At 40.4% G+C, this 20,823-nt stretch overlaps 1 protein-coding gene across 5 annotated transcripts in view; it reads right to left on the reverse strand.

Annotated features, from left to right (window-relative positions):
- Camsap2 (calmodulin regulated spectrin associated protein family member 2) overlaps positions 1–20,823 on the reverse strand; it is a 128,800-nt gene that overhangs the window by 19,954 nt on the left and 88,023 nt on the right. For all 5 annotated transcript variants that reach the window (XM_045144418.1, XM_045144406.1, XM_004659540.2 and 2 more), the window contains 5 exons: positions 14,248–14,389; positions 13,184–13,323; positions 6,145–6,238; positions 2,545–2,638; positions 496–530 (listed from right to left, as the gene is read on the reverse strand). In XM_045144418.1, coding sequence (XP_045000353.1) covers positions 496–530; positions 2,545–2,638; positions 6,145–6,238; positions 13,184–13,323; positions 14,248–14,389 — 505 coding nt within the window. The remainder of the gene's footprint in view (positions 1–495; positions 531–2,544; positions 2,639–6,144; positions 6,239–13,183; positions 13,324–14,247; positions 14,390–20,823) is intronic.

The following is a 20,823-nucleotide window of genomic DNA, read 5'->3' on the forward strand; positions in this document are numbered from 1 at the left end:
CAGTTGGTCCAGTAATTGCCTATCATGCCCTAGCTCTCTAGCAGTGCACAAACTGGGTATGGTGTTACACACCTGTAACCCCAGCATTCAGGAAATAAAGGCCAGAGGATCAGGGTTTAAGATCACTCTTGTTTACATTGGCAAGGTTGAAGCCAGCCTGAGATACATGAGATTCTGTCACAAACCAACAAAACAACTAACCAAACACCAAAGCAAACTGAGAGAAAATTTAAGATCAGGGTTATGGATGTAGCACCATGGTAGTGCACTTGCCTAGCATATGACATGAAGATCAAACCTTGGGTTTAATCTTCAATACCACATAAAAGAAAAGCAAGCACAAAGCTACAACAGGCTACCTTTTATCATGTATGTAACAGCTACTTTCCAGGAAAAAGAGACTAGATATTTATTTATTTATGTTTGCTCTCATTCATTTCCCAAGTAGCCTACCTAAAAATAGCATTTCTCAATAGGATTCTTCAAATACATTACCTGAAGCTGAAGAAGGAGTTTGGGGACGTGAATATCTAGAAAGCAAATGATGAGAATTTAATGTAGGCCTTTCTCCAATACAATGTATAATACATTTAAAATGTTACATTTTAGTTTGGCTCCCCAGCACTAACAAAAGCAGGGTAACAGCAGTGTACACCTGTAATCCCAGAGGCTTGCTGGTTAGGTAGTCTAGCCAAATAGGTGGGCTCCAGGTTGTTAAGAAATCCTTTTTCAGAAAATAAGGTGGAGAGGGATTGAGGAGGATTCCTGGACCTCAACCTCTAGCGCAAGCATGTTCTTGTGCACAAACACAAACATGCATGAGTATCATATACATACATACATGTCTACACAATCAAACCAACTACATACAGCCACACATACTACACACACATTTAAAAAATGGGGGGGGGCTAGAGAGATGGCTCAGTGGTTAAGGTGCTTGTCTGCGAAGCCTAAGGACCCATGTTCAATTCTCCAGGTCCCACATAAGCCAGATGCATAAAGTGATGCAAGGGTGCAAGGCTGCACAAGCACACAAGGTGGCACATGAGTCTGGAGTTCAACTGCAGTGACTAGAGGCCCTGGAGTGCCAATTCTCTCAATCGCTTGCTCACTCTTCCTCTAACTGGAGAGATGGTTCAGTGGTTAAGGCACTACCTTAAAAAAAATAACAAAAAATTAGGGCTACAGAGATGATTCAGTGGTTAAGACACTTGTGTGCAAAGCCAAAGGACCTTGGTTTGATTTCCCAGGACCCAGGTAAGCCAGATGCACAAGGTGGCACATGCTTCTGAAGTTTGTTTGCAGTGGCTAGAGGTATTGTTGCGCCCATTTTCTCTTTCCGTCACTTCCTCTCTCTCAAATAGATACATAAAGTATATAAAAACTAAAAACAAAAAAAAAATCATAAAATACTTCAAAAAAATCCAGCTGGGTATGGTGGCGCATGCCTTTAATCCCAGCACTTGGAGGCAGAGGTAGGAGAATTGCCATGAGTTCAAGGTCACCCTGAGACTACATAGTGAATTCCAGGTCAGCCTGAGCTAGAGTGAAACACTACCTGGAAAGACAACAAAAAATCCAAACAGACTTTTAAAATTCCCTGGAGACCTGAATAATCTATTAGTTTTCAAATATACTATTAGAAAATTCTTTAAAAAATATTTTTGTTCATTTTTATTTATTTGAGAGCGACAGACAGATGGAGAGAGAAAGAGGCAGAGAGAGAGAGAATGGGCACATCAGGACCTCCAGATGCATGCGACCCCTTGTACATCTGACTTATGTGGGTCCTGGGGAACTGAACCTCGAACTGGGATCCTTAGACTTCACAGGTGAGTGCTTAACCACTAAACCATCTCTAGCTCCTTAGATAATTCTTAATGATAAACAAATTATGCAACAACAGTTTGTATTTAGGGTTCTTGTGTGGATCTTAGACTATTTCCCCTACTTTTCAGTATGGTTCACTAAAAACCTATTTATGAAGGCTGGAGAGATGGCTTAGTGGTTAAGGCGTTTGCCTGCAAAGCCAAAGGATCCTGGTTCGATTCTCCAGGTCCCACGTAAGCCAGATGTATATGAGGGCACTAGTATCTGGAGATCGTGTGCAGTGGTTGGAGGCCCTGGCACGCCCACTCTCTCTCTCTCTCACTCTCTCTCTCTCGCAAATAAATATACTAAAACTAAAGCCAGGCAAGGTGGCGCATGCTTTTACTCCCAGCACTCAGGAGGCAGAGATAGGAGGATCACCAAGAGTTCGAGGCCTCCCTGAGACTACATAGTGAATTCCAGGTCAGCCTGAGCTACAGGGAGACCCTTCCTCAAAAAATAAAACAAATAAAAACAACAACAAAACCTATTTATGAAACATCCATAACCATTATGTTTCAATATGTTTAAAATACAGACTTTAGCAGTATAAGCTAACTATAACTTAATTTAAAATCTAACTAAAAAAATTTAAAACCCATTTTAATACAATTAAATACATGATTTTATTAGCAAATAACATAGAAATAGTGACATCATTGTGTTATCTACCTGGAAGTGAAGTCAGAACTAGATGAACTAGCTGAGATGTTTCTTTTAGCAGCATTCAGGACAGGAACTGATGGCGTATCTTTCACAGGCTCAGCTAAAAAAAAAAAAAAGAAAAAAGAAAAAAGACAAAAAAGATAAACCTCAATATGATATGATCAACATATTTCTAATGTTATTTCAAAAATTCTCAGCCATAAATAAATGTTTAAGGGCTGGAGAGATGGCTCAGCAGTTAAGGGTGCTTCTTGCTTGCAAAGCCTGATGGCTTGGGGTTGATTCCCTAGTTACCCACATATGGCCAGATGAACAAAGTAGTTCATGCATCCAGAGTTCATTTGCAATGGCAGGAGGCCATGGTGTGTCCAAACTCTGCCTCTTTCTTTCTCTCAAGTAAATACATAATAAATAAAATTTTAAAAAAGAATGTTTAAAATGTAATCTTTATTTTTCTTATTTTCTACAGAGAAATTATAGCACTTGCATTTTTCTTTTGTAGCTGCTTTGTTTTACAGTACTAGGTAGCAAATGTAGTGTGCCTCAGTCCCGTTACAGTGCAGCTCTGCTTTCTCTTCGTGTGCATGCAGGACAGAATACAAGGTCAGATGTCATTATTTAGGCATTATGCACCTTATTTTGAGACCACTTGCTAACCTCACCAAGTGCGCTAGATTAGCTGGCCAGAAAGCTCCAGGGATCCTCCTGAGTCCCTACCTCCTTAGTGTTGGCATTACAAGCAGTCGTTACCATGCCCAATATTTTTTGACTGAGGTTCTCAAACATGTCAGGAAGGTACTCTACTGATGGGGCTATTTTCTCATCTTTGTTGCTTCTCTCTCTCTTTATTTATTATTATTTGCAAGTACGGAGAGAGAAAAGAAAGACTGAGAGAGAAAATACAAATGAATATGTGCATGCCACTGCAAACAAACTCCAGATACATGTAACACTCTGCACTTGGCTTTATGTGGGTACTGGGAATTTGAACCTGGGCTGTCAGGCTTGCAAGCAAGTGTTTAACCACTAATCTATGTCTCCAGGGCTGGAGACATGGCTTAGTGGTTAAGGTGTGTGGTGGTTGGATTCAGGTGTCCCTATAAACTTAGGTGTTCTGAATGCTACATTTCCAGCTGACGGCACTTGGAAATTAAAGCCTCCTGGAGCCAGTGTAGTGTTGGGGGAGGGCTTATGGATGTTATGGCCAGTTTCCCCATAGCAGTGTTTGGCAGCCTCTCCTGTTCCTGTTGTTCACCTTATGTTGGCCAGGGGTAATGCCCACCCTTTGCTCATGCCATCATTTTCCCCTACCATCATGGAGCTTTCCCTCAAGTCTATAAGCCAAAATAAATCCCTTTTTCCCAAAAGCTGATCTTGAGTGATTTCTGCCAGCAATGTGAACCTGACTACAACAGTAATGTTGGTACTGAGGAGTGGTGTCATTTCCTGCTAGACACCTGACTATGTGTCTTTGGCCTTTTGGAGCTGATTTTCAAGAGGAATGTGGAAGGATTTGCAACCTTGCTCTCAGAGACGCCTTGCAGTGCTGTAAGTACGGCTTGATGGACTATGCAGGTCAGAGCTGAAAGACCTGAATGCAGTAAGAGCTAAGGACTGTGAGGTTTGGCTTATGAGGGTGAGAAAGAGCTTTGTTTGGACAGGGTTAAAAGCACTTTGTGTGAGAGGCCATGTCCTGAGAAGTTGTGCAGGGTTGCTTTGTGTAGAAACAGACTGGTGTGAGCAGAGGGATATGGCACAGGAAAAATGAAATCTTTGGATGGAATTGCTGCCAGTTCAGCTGCAATTGAGAGATTACAACCTTTGAGATTGGGCCAGCTGACCTGCTCTGGGGCAACAGGAAGAATGTAGACTCTTGAAAAGGGGCCTAAGTGCTCAAGGAGTGTCCTGTCCCTCAAAGCCTACTTTATTCCCCTCTTGGATCAACAAATTGGCACCCTATCTGGTATTGTGCAGTATAGAAATGCAGTAAAGAGAGGTTCACTGAGTTTGCAACATGGTCATGTGTTTTGGAAATGGCCATGGGCAGTGTGAAGCAGGTTTGCTGAATGCCTGCATGGAGACCTGATGGAACTGTGAGGATGAACTGTGGGTTTCAGTGGAGACCCAATGGAGATGCAGTGACCATGAGATGACTGCTAAGGAAAGCTGCTGGCCCCGATGAAGTTCTCCAGGACTGTGAGTAGCCTAGCTGGTCGGGCGGAATTGGAATGCCAGAGACTTGTTGCTGGTCAGAATTATTGGACTTGGAGATTTGTCATTGACTAGAGTTGCTGGACTTTAAACTACAGAGTGTGATGGCTGCCCTGGTTGTTTTAAATCTTGTATTGGTTGAATATTTCTTTGCTATACCCAATGCCATCTTTTGTAGTGTAAATGTTTATTCTGTGCCATTATGGTTTGGGGGAGGGGCTTGATCTTTTGGTATTATGGCTCAGTTAAAAGACCTTGGATTATGGGGATTTTTTTCTTTTTCTTTTTAAAATTTATTTACTTATTTTAAAATTTAATTCATTTATTTGCAATGAGAGAGAGAGAGAGAGAGAGAGAAAGAAAGGGCCCACCAGGGCCTCCAGCCACTGCAAACAAACTCCAGATCCATGTGCTCCTTGTGTATCTGGCTTACATGGGTCCTGAGGAACCAAAACTGGATCCTTCGGCTTTGCAGGCAAACGCCTTAACCACTAAGCCATTTCTCCAGCCCTATGGGGATGTCTGAACATCATTAGGATTGAAAAAACTATGGGGGACTTTAAAATTAAAGTTGGATTGAATGCATTGTATTTTATGTCATGTATAGATATTAGTTTATGGGGGCCAGGGGCGGAATGTGGTGTTTGATTCAGGTGTTCACCATAAACTTAAGTATTCTGAATGCTAGGTTCCTAAATGATGGCAATTGGAAATTAAAGCCTCCTGGAGGCAGTGTATTGTTGGGGCCAGGCTTATGGGTGTTATAGCCAGTTTCCCCATGCCACTGTTTGGCATACTCTGATGTTCCTGTTGTCCACCTTATGTTGGTCAGGGAGTGCTGTCCACCTTCTGCTCATGTGGTCATTTTCCCCTGTTATTGTGGAGCTTCTCCTCGAGTCTGTAAGCCAAAATAAACTTTTTTCCCCACATGCTGCTCTTGGTCAGGTGATTTATCCAACAATGCAAACTGACTGCAACAAGGTGCTTGCCTGCAAAGCCTAAGGACCCTGGTTCGATTGATTCCCCAGTGTAAAGCCAGATGCACAAAAGTGGTACATGCATCTGGAGTTGGAATGCAATAGTTAGAGGCCCTGGCACATCCAATTCATATTCACGCTCTCTCCCTCTCTCCTTGCAAAAAAAGTAAAATAAAATAAAAGGATTAATTTGGGCTGGAGAGATAGCTCACCGGTTGAGGGGCTTGTCAGCAAAGCCAAACAACCTGGGTTTGATTCTCTAGTACCCACATAAAGCCAAGTGCACAAAAGTGGCATATGCATCTGGACTTTGCTTGCAGAAGCTAGAACCCTTGACACAGCCATTTCTTCCTTCCCTCTCCCCATCCCCACCTTCCCTTGAAAATAAATAATAAAAATTTTAAAAAAGATTGATTACCTCCTTGCGGACGAACAACACGAGGCTGTACAAATGATGGCTTCACAACTTCAAACCACCAGAAGAGCTCTGCCATGAACACCAAATAATTACTCTATATAAGAAAGTTAAGAAAATTAAAAGTAGCCTAAATTAGATAAAACTTGAACTACATATTAGTGATAAAAATGATGTTTTATCCGCTCAAATTTAGGTTTAAGTTCTACCCATTATTTTGTGGAAAATGTCTACTATATACTATTGACTCTGAAGTATAATGTTAAGTTTTATGAATAAATATTTTAAAAATTCAAATCTCTTTGATAATTTTCTGTTTAATTCTAGAATGGTAGTTCAATGTACCTACAATGCATTAGTATCTCTATGTAGAACTTTGAGATAACATATAAGGTACTTTTCTTCCAATGCAAATATAAACGATTTAAAGAAACTGAAGAATGGTTACCATTTAAGAAAAAAAAATAGTTAAGCTCATTCAGATACCTGGAAATTTCTCTAAGAAATAATCAGGTGTATAATTTACCATAGTGTATCCATATGTTTGACAATGATGAACTCAACAAAAACTCATGTGTTAAGTAATACCAAAACTCTATAACTCATCTCTTTAATTTTGAAAAGCTTAATAATGGCAAGCCAACATTTTCTTACATTCTAAAATAAAAGTAATTCTTTAAATGGCTTAATGGGGTTCTCAAAAGCACAGTTCTACTATAAGCTTTCATATAAGTATATACATATATATTTATGTAGTTCTTGCTTTCATTTTTGGAGAAGGTCTTGCTGTATAGAGCAAAGGGCCATTATCTCACAATCCTCCCTCCTATTTCACCCTGTTAAGTACTAGGATTATAGGTATACGCTACCATATCTAGAAGAAGTTTGTATTTTAAAACACACATATCAGAAAAGCTATGCACAAAAGGAATTAATTCTAAAAGAAGCTCTACATAAATTTCAGTTTAAAAATTATTGGGGTTAGGGAGATGGCTCAGCCAGTAAAGTGTTTTCTGCACAAGCACAAGGATCTGATTTTAATCCCTAACACCCACATAAAAACTGGTCACAGTGGTGTGCACATATAATCCCAGTGCTTGAAAAGCAGAGAAAGGAGAATCCCTGGGTTTGCTGGTTAGCTAGTCTAGCTGAACTGGTGAACTCTGGGTTCAGTAAGAAACCCAGTCTCAAAGACTAAAGTGGAGTGATTGAGGAAGGCACCCAATGTTTATCTCTCTGACTTCTACATGCACACAACATACACACAATAAATAAATAACCACTGGAGGGTTGGGGATATAGCTCAATGGCAAAGTATTTGCCTAATATGTGCAAGACTCTGGAAATAAATGTTTTCCAGCATCCTGCCTTTTTCTGCCTCTCTGCTAACTTTGAAAAATATTAAAAGTGCTAAACACTCCTTTCTAGGCATCATGCACTTGCTTGGATTTTTTTTTTTAATATTTAAGCTAGAAACTTGTGTGATGGGATATTGTGGAGGGAAATGAATACAGTGAATGGATTTTGGTAGTTTTCCTACTTATATACTTAGTATTTGTTTTCATGGCAAATTCCCAGTATATTCAAACATTTATGTACAAATACCTACTATGACAAGCTCAAATCTCTCCCATTAGAAATCAGAACAAAGAGCTGGAGAGATGGCTTAGCGGTTAAGGCGCTTGCCTGGAAAGCCAAAGGACCTCAGTTCAATTCCCTAGTACCCACGTAAGCCAGATGCACAAGGTGGTACATGTACCTGGAGTTCATTTGCAGTGGCTGGAAGCTCTGATGCGTCCATTCTCTCTCTCTGCCTCTTTCCCTCTCTCAAATAAATAAATAAAAATAAAATAAAGTTCTACTTAAAAAAAAATCAGAACAAAAACCGTCTAATTCATCACTGCCTTGTTCCTCCTTTCCTCTTACCTCCTAACAAAATTAAGAGCAGGATCATACCAATATTCCATTTCTTCCCTTTCTGCTTGTTGCCTGAGTCCATTCTAGTCTGGTACTGAATCATACCATTCCTCTAAAACTGCATTAGCACAGGTCGCCAATGACATTTTACTAAAATAAATGAGCTTCTCACCTTACTTGATCTCTCAAAACTACCTGAAATTCCTGATCTTCCTCTGCTTTGAAATACTGCTACTGCCTAGAACCACTGATTACCTAACAAACCCCAAAGCTCTGACTATTCTTACACATGTAATGGTCTAAAGCACATGTTCTTTTGTGTATCTCAAAAGCATTACTGTCCAAAACTGAAACAGCAATCTTCTCAATAAACTGATCTTACACCACTCCAAACTCAATGATTGTTACCTCTATTTTCATGTGCAAACCAGAAACCTAGGAGTTAATACTGACACTATCTTTCCATCTCTATATAACCAATGTATAACCAAAGCCTATATATATGCTGTATCTTAAGGACTCCTGGAATCTACCTATTTCTCTCCATCTTCATCAAAACAACTTTTTTATGGTTTTAATTTATTTTTATTTATTGAGAGAGAGGGACAGATACACAGAGAATGGGCATGCCAGAGCCTCTTACGTGGGTACTGGGAAATCAGACCTGAGTCTTTAGGCTTTGCAGGTAAGCACCTTAGCCACTAAGCCATCTCTCCAGCCCCTACTTTATTTATTTCTTTAAGAGAGAGAAAGAGAATAAAACAACCTTTTTTGTTATATTTTATTTATGAAAGACAGGTTCTCACTCCAGCCCAGGCTGATCTGGAAGTCACTTTGAAGACCCTGGCCTTGAATACATGCAATCCTCCTACCTTAGCCCCCAGAGTGCTAGAACTAAAAGCATACATCACTACACAAGGCTAGAACAACTTAAAAAAAATTTTATTGTATATTTTCAGTTAGCATACACAGATTTAGGTATCATTTATTCTGGCATTTTCAAATGCAATTTGTTTTAGTTGATTCTTGCTACCCCTTTCCCCAGTCATCTTTTCCCCCAATCCCTTTCTCCAGTATGTTCTCCTCTTCTGTTTACATGTCACTCTTATTTAAACTCTTCTCATCCTCCGTTTGTCCTCTTTTCTTTAGATAATTAAGAATAAGCTTAAGGCCTGGAGAGATGGCCCAGCAGTGCTTTATTTGCTTGCAGGACCTGAGAGCCTGGGATGGGATTCCCCAGTACCCACATAAACTAGATGCACAAGGCGGTACATGCATTTGGGGTTCATCTGCAGTAGCTTGAGGTCCTGGTGCTCCCATTCTCTCTCTTTCTGTCAAGTAAATAAATAAAATACTTTTTTAAAAGGTGTATTTGTTGTAACCTTTTGAAGCTGGGTGTAGTGGCACATGCCTATAATTCCAGCACTTGGGGGCAGAGGTAGGAGGGCTGCTGTGAGTTCAAGGCCACCCTGAGGTCAGCCTAGAGAGAGACCTTACCTCAAAAAAAAAAAAAAAAAAAAAAAAAAAAAAAAAATCCCCAGTACTCATGTAAAGCCAGATAATGTGGCACATGCATCTTGAGTCCATTTGTAGTGGCTGGAGGCCCTAATGTGCCTATTCTCTCTGTTTCTATTTGCAAATAAATTAGTTAAAAAAATACATATAAAGTATTTATTAATATATAGTATGAGGCAGGTGTGGTGGCACACGCGTTTAATCCCAGCACTTGGGAGGCAGAGTTAGGATTGCTGTGAGTTCAAGGCCATCCTGAGACTACATAGTGAATTACAGGTCAGTCTGAGTTAGAGTGAAACGCTACCTCGAAAAACAAAAAAGCAGCCAGACGTGGTGGCACACGCCTTTAATGCCAGCACTCAGGAGGTAGAGGTGGGAGGATCACAGTGAGTTCGAGACCACCCTGAGACTACATAGTGAATTTCAGGTAGCCTGAGCTAGAGTAAGACCCTGTCTCGAAAAACAAAGCAGAACAAAACAAACAAAAAAAGGGGGAGGGGGTGTGAAGAAATGGTTAAAGGCACTTGCTTACAAAGCCTGCTGACCAGGGTTTGATTCCCAGTACTCATATAAAGCCAGATGCACAGAAGTAGTATATGCATCTAGAGTACATTTGCAAGAGGCTCTCTCAAGTAATAAAATGAAAATTTTGCTTTAAAAAAGACATCACTGTAATGGAGACTGGTTGGGAAGAAAGGGTTCAATAGGAGTAAGAGAAGGTAAGAGTGTAAAGAGGGTGAATATGATCGAAATACATTATATGCAAGTATGAAAATCAAATACCTGATTTAAAAATATACTGCAGAGTTATAGTAACAAAGCATGGTACCAACATAAAAACAGACACATGGATCAATGGAATAAAAATCAAACCATCATAAGAGGAGGAAAAGACTATGACATCAAAATAAAAGAGAGACTGATTGAGATGGGGAGGGGATGATGGAGAATGGAATTTCAAAGGGGAAAGTGGGGGGGGGGGATATTACCATGGGATACTTTTTATAACCATGGAAAATGTTAGTAAAAATTGAGGAAAAAAAAATCAACCCACACACAGTTATAGCCAACTGATTATCAACCAAAGTACAAAAACCAGACATTGTGAAAAAAACTTCTTCAACAAATGATGCTGCAAACACTGTATATCCACATGGAGAAAACTAAAACTAGACCACCACAATATGCATCCTGTTTAAAAATCAAGTAAAAAGGTATCACAAACATTGCAACTACTAGGAAAAAAAATATAGGAGACACAGTCCAAGACATTGGCACAGGAAATGACTTCCTAAACAGGACTCTAATAGCTCAGGAACAAAAGCAAGAATGACAAATAGATTACATCAAAGTAAAAAGCTTCTGTAAGGCAAAGAAAATGATTAAGGGTAAAGAGATGGCCTACAGAATGGGACTATGTCTTTCTGGCTATTCATACAACAGAGGATTAATGTCCAGAACACATACAGAATTTAACAATAAAAAATCAAGTTGGGCTGGGTGTGGTGGCACAGGCCTTTAATCCCAGCACTCAGAAGCAGGAGGATCACCATGAGTTCAAGGCCACCCTGAGACTACTACATAGTGAGTTCCAGGTCAGCCTGAGCTAGAGTGAAGTCCTACCTTGAAACATGAACCCCCCGCCAAAAAAAAAAAGATCAAGTAAAATCAGTCAGAAAAGAATAAATATGAAGAGACACTTCTTAAAAGAAATACAAATGGGGACTGGGCGATATTTGGTTCAGAGGTACTTGAGTGCTTGTTGCTTAATCATGAGGGCCTAAGGGCACCCACTCTCTTTGGACCCCCCCCCCACAAAACCTAGGTGTGGATGTGTATGTCTATAACTCCAGTCCACAAGGGGCAGAGACCAGGGAATTGCTGTGGTTCATGAACTAAAACTGGTAGCTCCAGGTTGAAGGAGAGAGACCCCACCCTATTTTAAGGAAGTACACAAATGAGCAACAGAGAAGGGAACCTGAAGTTTCTGGCCTCTGCATACACATGCATGGTATGTGAATCTATGCATACATAACCCATCACACATACTCTACACACACGCAACAGAAGAGAAATTTCCAAGCATGATGGCACACACTTTTAATTCCAGCACTAGGGAGGCAGAGTAGGAGAATTTCTGTGAGTTCCAGGCCACTCTGAGACCATAGTGAATTCCAGGTCAGAGCGAAACCTTATCTCAAAAAACCAAAAAGAGAAAGAAAAAGAAACAAAAAAGAGCAACAGAAATAAAAATGGCCAGTAAATATATAAAAGTGGTCCACACAGAGAAGCCAGATACAGGCAAGGATGCAGACAAAAAGGAACCCTAACATGATTAGTGAGAATATAAATTATTTTAGCCACTATGGAAAACAGTATGAAGTTCCTCAAAACACTAAATATAGGAATTATCATGTGATTCAGCTAAACCACTCCTGGGTTTATATCCAAAGGAAATGAACTTACCCCACCCGCAAAAGGGTTACTTACATGCCTATGTTTATGATGCTAATGCACTACCTACTGCACTGCTCAAGTTTACTGAGGCAGTATTCTCATCAGTTAAGATATGGAATTAACCTAGGCAGGTGTCCGTCAGCAGATGATGAATAAAGAAAACAGTGTCTGTGTTTGTGTGTGTGTATGTGCAGTAAGGTATTATTTAGGCATAAAGAAAAGTGAAATGTCTTTCTTTTTCTGCAGGAAAGTGAATGTAACCAGAGAATAACAAACAGGACACAGAAAGACAAATATCCTGAGTTTTTTCTTACATGTGGAATGAATGAATGAGTGAATGAATGAATGAATAAATAAATAACCTGGAAGTAGAAGAGGGACTATCTGGGAAGAGGGTCAGGAAGGGCTAGAATGGGCAGAAAGGAAGGGGGCCATGATCAAAGCAAAACATATATGTGGTGTATAAATGTTGCTGAGAAACTCATTCATTTGTACAATTAATATATGCTATTAATTATGGAACTACTGATCCACCTGCCTCCACCTCTTGAGTGCTGGTATTGCAGATATCCACCACCATACCTTGCTTGATAAATATCCTGTGGGTTTTTTTTTTGGGGGGGGGTGAGGGTTGAGGTAGGGTCTCACTCAAGCTTAGGCTGACCTGGAATTCACTATGTAGTCTCAGGGTGGCCTCAAACTGACAGCTATCCTCCTACCTCTGCATCCCAAGTGCTGGGATTAAAAGTGTGTGCCACCATGCTTGGCTTATCCTATAATTTTTTTTTCTCCTAACAGTTTTAGAGATTGAACCTATAGGGCCTTGTGTATGCTAAGCAAGCACTCTACAACTGAAATACATCCCTAGCCTGTTGTGTCTTTTTCTCTAATAGTGTTTTTTACATACCTTGTATTGTTATTTTTTATTTTTTAGAGATAAAGAGAAAATGAGTGTGTCAGGGCCTCTAGCCACTGCAAAGGAACTCCAGACGCATAAGCCTCCTTGTGCATTTGGCTTACGTGGGTCCTGGGGAACTGGGATCCTTTGGCTTTGCAAGCAAACGCTTTAACCACTAAGCCATCTCTCCAGGCCCTGTTGTGTTTTTTAAAAACAAACTTTAATGATGGGCAAAAAGAGAATAGCTTAACTTACCTTTATGGAAGAAGGAGCATACAGCATATCTTCTAGGGTGAAATGGCAACACTGATTCAAGTATTCTTGGCAAAATTCCTGAATCAGCTGCAGATTATACAGACTATCGGCCAAGGACATAGTTTCTTTCAAACAAATATCTTCAAATAGAAAAAGAGCTGGGTGATGACACTGTGTTAATCTCATAAGCCTTTTTACAATTATTGACAGCACAGATACATCACTATGCATAATGTGTTTAACAAACATCGATTTATAAATGTAGTAGCAACCAAACAGAAAGTAATCAACAATCTTCCTTAGAATTATACTTGTATTTAAAAAAATTAAAACCAAGCCGAGCGTGGTGGCGCATGCCTTTAATCCCAGCACTCGGGAGGCAGAGGTAGGAGGATTGCTGTGAGTTCGAGGCCACCCTGAGACTCCATAGTGAATTCCAGGTCAGCCTGGGATAGAGTGAGACCCTACCTCGAAAAACAAAAAAACAAAAAAAAAAAAAAAAAAAAATTAAAACCAAAGACCTCCTGTCTTTCTCCTTCAATAAAGCCTTAAACTTACTGACTTTTTTTTTTTTTTTTCCCCCTTGAGGTAGGGTCTTGCTTTAGCCCAGACTGACCTGGAATTCACTAGATAGTCTCAAGGTAGCCTCAAACTCACAGTGATCCTCCTGTCTCTGCCCCCCAAGTGCTGGGATTAAAGGCGTGTGCCATGATGTCAGGGTGAAGTCTTAAAGAAAAAAAAAAGAGCCTATGTCAGGTGTGGTGACACACACCTTTAATTCCAGCATTTGGGAGGTGGGAGGTTGAGGTAGGAAGAATGTTGAATTTGAAACCAACCTGGACTACAGAACTACAGTTAGCTCCAGATCAAACTGGGCTAGAGACCCAGCTTCAAAATACATTAAAAAATAGTTATATACACACACGTGTATATATACATATATCCACACATATATATAAGAATAAGAGGTGGTGGGGAACCTCTATCACTTATTAAATATTATAGTCTTTAAATACTTCCTCCCATCATCTTATAGTTCAGGAACACTTTACTGGAACACTTACCCTCCAATCTGACAACATCAGGGCAATAAAAATGAATAAGGGCAGCTAATGCACAGCCATCTGTACCATCTTTCAACAAATTTTCTACCAATGGAATGCAAGGCAGTTGTTTAAGCAATGTTTGCTCTTTCCTATAACGAGCCTACAATATAAAGAGAGATAAATAAATACAAGGTACCACAAAAAATTAAAATTATATATTCTAATGTATCAGTAAGAAAAATATGAATCAAGAAAAAATAAAAATACTCACCTTTTGGAAATAATATTATATATTACCAAAGTTAAACACATAGCAACAAAACTAACTTCAAAGCTATATACTTAATGTAAGATTATAACAAAGACATAGTATTTAGCTTATAATACCAACTATCATTAAGAACACATTTGAACACTGTGTTCAAATCATAGGTTGTATTCTTTTATAGATCTGCTGGGCAGGGTGATGCATGTCTTTAATCCCAGCACTTGGGAGGCAGAGGTAGGAGGATCGCTGTGTACTGAGTGAGTTCAAGGACAGCCTTGCTAGAGTGAGACCTTACCTAAAAAAAAGAAAACAAAAAATCTATTTACAGGCTGGAGAGATGGCTTAGCAGTTAAGGTGCTTCCCTGCAAAGCCTAAGGACCCATGTTCAACTCTCTGGGCCCCATGTAAGCCAGATGCACAAGGTGGCACATGCGTTTGGAGTTTGACTGCACTGGCTGAAAGTCCTGGTGAGCCAATTCTCTCCCTCCCTCCCTCCCTCCCTCCCTCTCCCCTTTCTCCCCCCTCTCGTGTGCATGTTCTCTCACTCATTAAAATTCTATTTACCTTAATATTAGCCTTACTGAAGACTGAATTTTTTTTTTTCCTCTGAGGTAGGGTCTCACTCTAGCCCAGGTTGACCTGGAATTCACTATGTAGTTCGAGGCTGGTCTTGAACTCATGGCAATCCTCCTACCTCTGCCTCCTGAGTGCTGGAATTAAAGGCATACACTACCACATCCAGCTGAGACTAAGTTCTTATATATATATATTTTGTTTATTATTGATTTATTTTTTGAGAGAGGGAGGGAGAAAATAGGTATACCAAGGCTTCCAGCCATTGCAAATGAACTCCAGATGCATGCGCCACCTTATGTATCTGGATTACATGGGTACTGGGGAATCGAGCCCCAAACCAGGGTCCTTAGGCTTCACAAGCAAGCAATTAACCACTAAGCCATCTCTCTAGCCCCAAGACTGAGTTCTTATACAGAAAAGAATGAAAGGTGGCGGAAAGAATGTAAGAGCTAAAAGAAGGGCAGAATTTCTTACATGCTCCTCCAGACACAAAATGGCCTGGATATCCATGACTTCACAGTGCCTGACACTACCTACACAAGACCATCATAATAGGAGGAAAAGATCAGGACATTAAATTAAATGAGACTGAGAGTTTCAAAGGGGAAAATGGAGAGAGAGAAGAAATTAACATTGGTATTGTCTACAATTATGAAGTTGTCAATAAAAAAATAAATTAATAAAAGAAGAATGAATGCCGGGCGTGGTGGCACATGCCTTTAACCCCAGCACTTGGGAGGCAGAGATAGGAGGATTGCTGTGAATTTGAGGTCAGACAGAGACTACGTAATGAATTCCAAGCCAGCCTGGGCTACAGCAAGACCCTACTTCTAAAAACCAATATAAATAAGTAAAATAAATTGGAATCAGGGCACCAAAACATACTATTATTGTCTTATCATGTGAATATTGATACTGCAACAAAGTATTAATTTCCCAATCTAAGTTTCACTAACAGAGCAGGTAGATAGGTCTCGATCCTCCTCAGAAAAAGAAAATCTCTGCCTTCTAAAATGTGGTTGAATACACAAGTATTATTTTTTTTTCTGACTTTTCAAGGGAGGGTCTTACTCCCAAGTGCTGGGATTAAAAGTGTATACCACCACACCCAGCTTAGTTTTAAAATTTATTTATTTACTTAAGAGAGACAATGGACACAACAGGGTCTCTAGCCAGTGCAAATGAACTTCAGACGCATGTGCTAGTATGTGCATCTCGCATATGTGGGTTCTGAGGAATTGAACTTCAGTACTTAGGCTTCACAGGCAAGCCCCTTAACAAGCTAAGCCATCTCTCCAGCCTAGATACACATTTTCAAAAATCTTCTTTATAGGCTGGACAAAATAACTTTGAGCACTTGTGCTATTCTTTAACTAGATCTTATTTCAGTAATCAAAGTGTTCTATAGGTACATACATCCAGGTTGGTTTAATTTTCTTTCTAAGTGTATTAATAACCTATGTAGAAGCCAAAGCCAACTGGAATCATCAGAGTTAAAATGGTCAATATTTTGGCCACTGCTCCAGGTCATGAGGCCACTGGAGACGATGGGACACTTCTTACACTGGCCCCCTGATGAGTCACCTATCTTCCTGATCAGGGAGGATATGAAGACCCAGAAACAAAAAACTGGTGTACAGTCTGAAAAAGGAGTCACAGCTGAGGAAAAATCAGTCCTCTTGGCTTCCCAAAGGGAAAACTATTTGGGCAGCACAGACCTGACTCATTCTAACACACAGAAAACACCAATAAGCTATAAAGTTACTCCTGGGTCCCTAAAGTCTCCTTTGGAGAGCCATTAGTGACCGCCAAAATTAATCCTTGATTACATTTTGGCTATCTGCCTAATCTTAAACACTCAGATAGAAATGTATGAACCAAAGATAAAGTGGTATCTCAAATATATGAATGGCCTATTAAGTAACACAGGAGCTTTCCAAGAAGGGAAACAAATAAGGCCTTAAGACATATTGTTCCAATCACTAATTGTTCTAATTCTACAATAAGGAACTATAGATGTCAGAAGGGTTATTTTCAAATCTAATATACATATGGATGACTCGGAACAAGGGTTGCTTAACTCAGAAGATGTCATTATACTGGAAACAATGGGGACTCTCTTCTAACTTGTGCCAGGACACCCTTAAATAAATCCTGAGATTAAAAATATATTTGTAAAGCCTTTAAAGGCACCCAATGACTCTATGGTACCAACTTTTGGCCAAGGACAAATTAAAAAAGGTACACTCTGGAAGGCTATTATACAAAATATGGTATATTCACCATTATCAAAGCTAAATGTTGTGTATATATCTCTGATAATTCTGCTAATGTCTAATTTGTTTTACAAGTCATACAGAAACAGATTCAGGCCATGTCGCACACTAGTGCCATTCGATGAACAGTTTTAGAAGAAAAATCTCAGCCACCTTGTGCTAAGATAGTCCTGAGACAATCCAACTCCATCTACCTGGGTTTCCTTGCATGCTCCCCAAGGCCTAGAAGTCCACAAGAAGGGTAAAGTGACCAGATTACTGTGTGCTTACTCCTCACTAATTACTTTTATTTAATTACATTACTTTTATTCTTTCTTCCAAGACTATCTTCCTGCACTCTATCAGTATACTTTTGGGGTGCTTTTAGAATAGATCCCCTCTCTGGGAGAGACTCTTAACTGCCATAACTCTGTGCCCCATCCAGCAGGAAACATACGATCTTATGTCATCATCCCTTGTTCTTTAACAGCAGTTAAAAGTGTCTTCTCATGGGGGTGGGGGTACAGTTATGGTGATTGGAACCCTGAAAGTAAAAAAGGCAGGAAAGTTTGCATCTGCTAGAAATCAAAGGTGATCTGGCCTCTTATCTCTTGCCTAGTTTCCTAGACCTGTTTTTCCACAAACAGCCTGGACCCCTCCTGGAGGGAGGTCTTTCATAGGATTTAAACATTGTGATTAATCAAGTTCAGTCCCTGCAACTTGGTGCCAGGGCTAGCCTCTTCCTGAGATAGCCCCTAGGACTAACCAACCAGCTGTCCCTCTGGTTCACCTGAGCTAGAAGACAACCTACCATCATAAGATTATAAATATCTTTGCAAGGGTAGGGCAGGCTCTCTGACCACTTGGGAACTTCTGGCTGTGGGTGAGCTTTTCCCTCTGCTGGGCTTGGCACACCCAGCCGGAGGGTCCTCTAGCCCTATTCTCCACATGGGCTCCTTATCCCCTCCAGCTCCCCACAAGGCAGGAGCTCCGGGAACTCTTCTTTCTTTGCAGTTTTTCCCCCAGGCCCTCCATGTGGGACCTCTAGCCATGTGGGTCCCTTCCTTGACTCTGTACTTCCCTCAATAAATATATTAATTTAATGAAAACCTCTCTCTTGAAACCAGGCAGGGTGGCACATGCCTTTAATCCCAGCACTTGGGAGGCAGAGGTAGGAGTATCGCTGTGAGTTCGAGGCCACCCTGAGACTACATAGTGAATTCCAGATCAGCCTGAGCTAGAGTGAGACCCTACCTTGAAACATTAAAAAACAAAACCAAAAGAAACTCTCTCTTGCTGGGCATGGTAGAGCAGGCCTTTAATCCCAGCACTTGGGAGGCAGAGGTAGGAGGATCACCGTGGGTTCAAGGCCACCCTGAGACTCCATAGTGAATTCCAGGTCAGCCTGGGCTAGAGCAAGACCCTACCTTGAAAAATCCAAAAACAAAACAAAACTCCAGATGCACGTACCACCTTGTGCATCTGGCTTATGTGGGTACTGGGGAATTGAACATGGATGCTTAGGTTTCGCAGGTAAGCACCTTAACCACTAAGTCATCTCTCCAGCTCTGCGTACGCATTTTTAAGAAAGCAGTCTTAAAATAAAACATGCTGTAAAAATGGTTAGAACAAACTCTTGACTCAGATGACCTAACCCTTAGATACTGGTCCTGCCACTATGGTTTTGTGATCATGGGCAATTATTTAAATTCTCATTTCTCATTTTCCCCATAAATAAGATGATGGACACTAAGGGTTATTTATACACACTGCTGTGGCTCTCCTAAATTCAAGAAAAAAACAATGCTAAATGATGTATACTTTCATTAGTAAAATTCATAATTACATAGAGTATTGATATATAGTTTTTATTTTTAAAAAGGTGAAACTATTTTTTTCTTATAATTCCATCAAAACTGGCTATCTCTATATTTTATAATTAAAATACAATCATGAGGAAAAATGCCTGTAAGAGTTGGACGTGGTGTTGCACACCTTTAATCCCAGCACTTGGAGACAAAGGTAGGAGGATATCTGTGAGTTGTGGGCCACCCTGGGCCAAAGTGAGAACTTACCTAGGGGGGGAGGGAGCCTGTGAGAACAAATTTACATTTGCTGAGCAGAACATTTCACAATGGAAGGGGAAGTTAGATTTCTTTTAAACGATATCCTTCAGAAAAACTCCTGTTTCTGCTTCTCTTTCCATGACTACTCAAGGACAAGAATCATGAACTATATGGAATGTTTTTCATCTTAAGGATTTTTGGAAGAGCCTGTTTTTATTAGTCAGTACAAGACAGACATCTGTACTTAACAGCATATTCCTAGTTCACATGGCATCTATATTCAAAAATAGTTACTTACATGTGTTAAAGTACTATTACCTCTCCCCATGCCTATCCCCCTCCTATTTATTTTGTTTTACGGTACAGGGCCTCAAGCTGCAGCCCAAGTTTATGCTCCCAGTGCTCCTACCTCGGCCTTCTGAATGCTGGATTATAGTTCTCAGTCATCTTGCACAGTCTAATATACACTCTTTGATTCCTGACTTTACAGAATATTTAGAAAACTTCATTTTGTCGTTGGGACACAGTTTAACAATCTAACATGAAGAGAGGAGGGAAGAGGAAAAAGAAAGAAGAGACAAATCAAGCAGGAGCATCTTCTATCCTTAAACGCTCTCTCTTGGTAATTAAGCCACACTCCAAATCCTTACCCGTTTTTTGGTCACTAAGAATCAGAACTGGGCTGAACCAAACACCTAAGCTCAAGAGAAATGACCTGTTTTTTGTTCTGCCAGCTAGCACTTTTGGACAAGGGGTGTGTACATATGTTAACAATAAGTGAGGAAGTGTCTATGGTTTAAAGTAGACAATCACGGGCTGGAGAGATGGTTTAGTGGTTAATGCACTTCCCTGCAAAGTCAAGGGACCCAGGTTTGATTTTCCAGGTCCCATGTAAGCTAGATGAACAAGGTGCATGTGTCTAGAGTTAGTTTGCAGTGCCTAGAGGTCTTGATGCACCCATTCTCTCTCTCTTCTTCCTTTCCTCTGTCTCAAATTAAAAACAAACAAACAAAAAAGGTAGATAATCAGGGCTGGGGAAATGGCTCAGTGGTTAAAGAAACTTGCTTCCAAAACCTGATGGTTGAGGTTCGATTCTCCAGGACCCACATAAACCCATATGCACAAAGTGATGCAAACATCTGGAGTTCCAATGAAGAGCAGAGGGCCTTGGTGCACCCATACTCACTTTCTCTGTCTATCAAACATGTAAATAAAAAATATCAAAGAGGCCTGCCATGCCCAATGCCAAGGCAGTTTCCTAAAAATTCCATGCTAGGACATTCATTGGGTAAACCAACTCCCCCCCCCGCCCCCCACCCCCGAGGTAGGGTTTCTCTCTGGTCCAGGCTGACCTGGAATTCATCATATAGTCTCAGGGTAGCCTCAGACTCATGGTGATCTTCTTACCTCTGCATCCCACATGCTGGGA

Source organism: Jaculus jaculus, chromosome 1 (genome assembly GCF_020740685.1).
Source record: "Jaculus jaculus isolate mJacJac1 chromosome 1, mJacJac1.mat.Y.cur, whole genome shotgun sequence".
NCBI lineage: Eukaryota > Metazoa > Chordata > Mammalia > Rodentia > Dipodidae > Jaculus > Jaculus jaculus.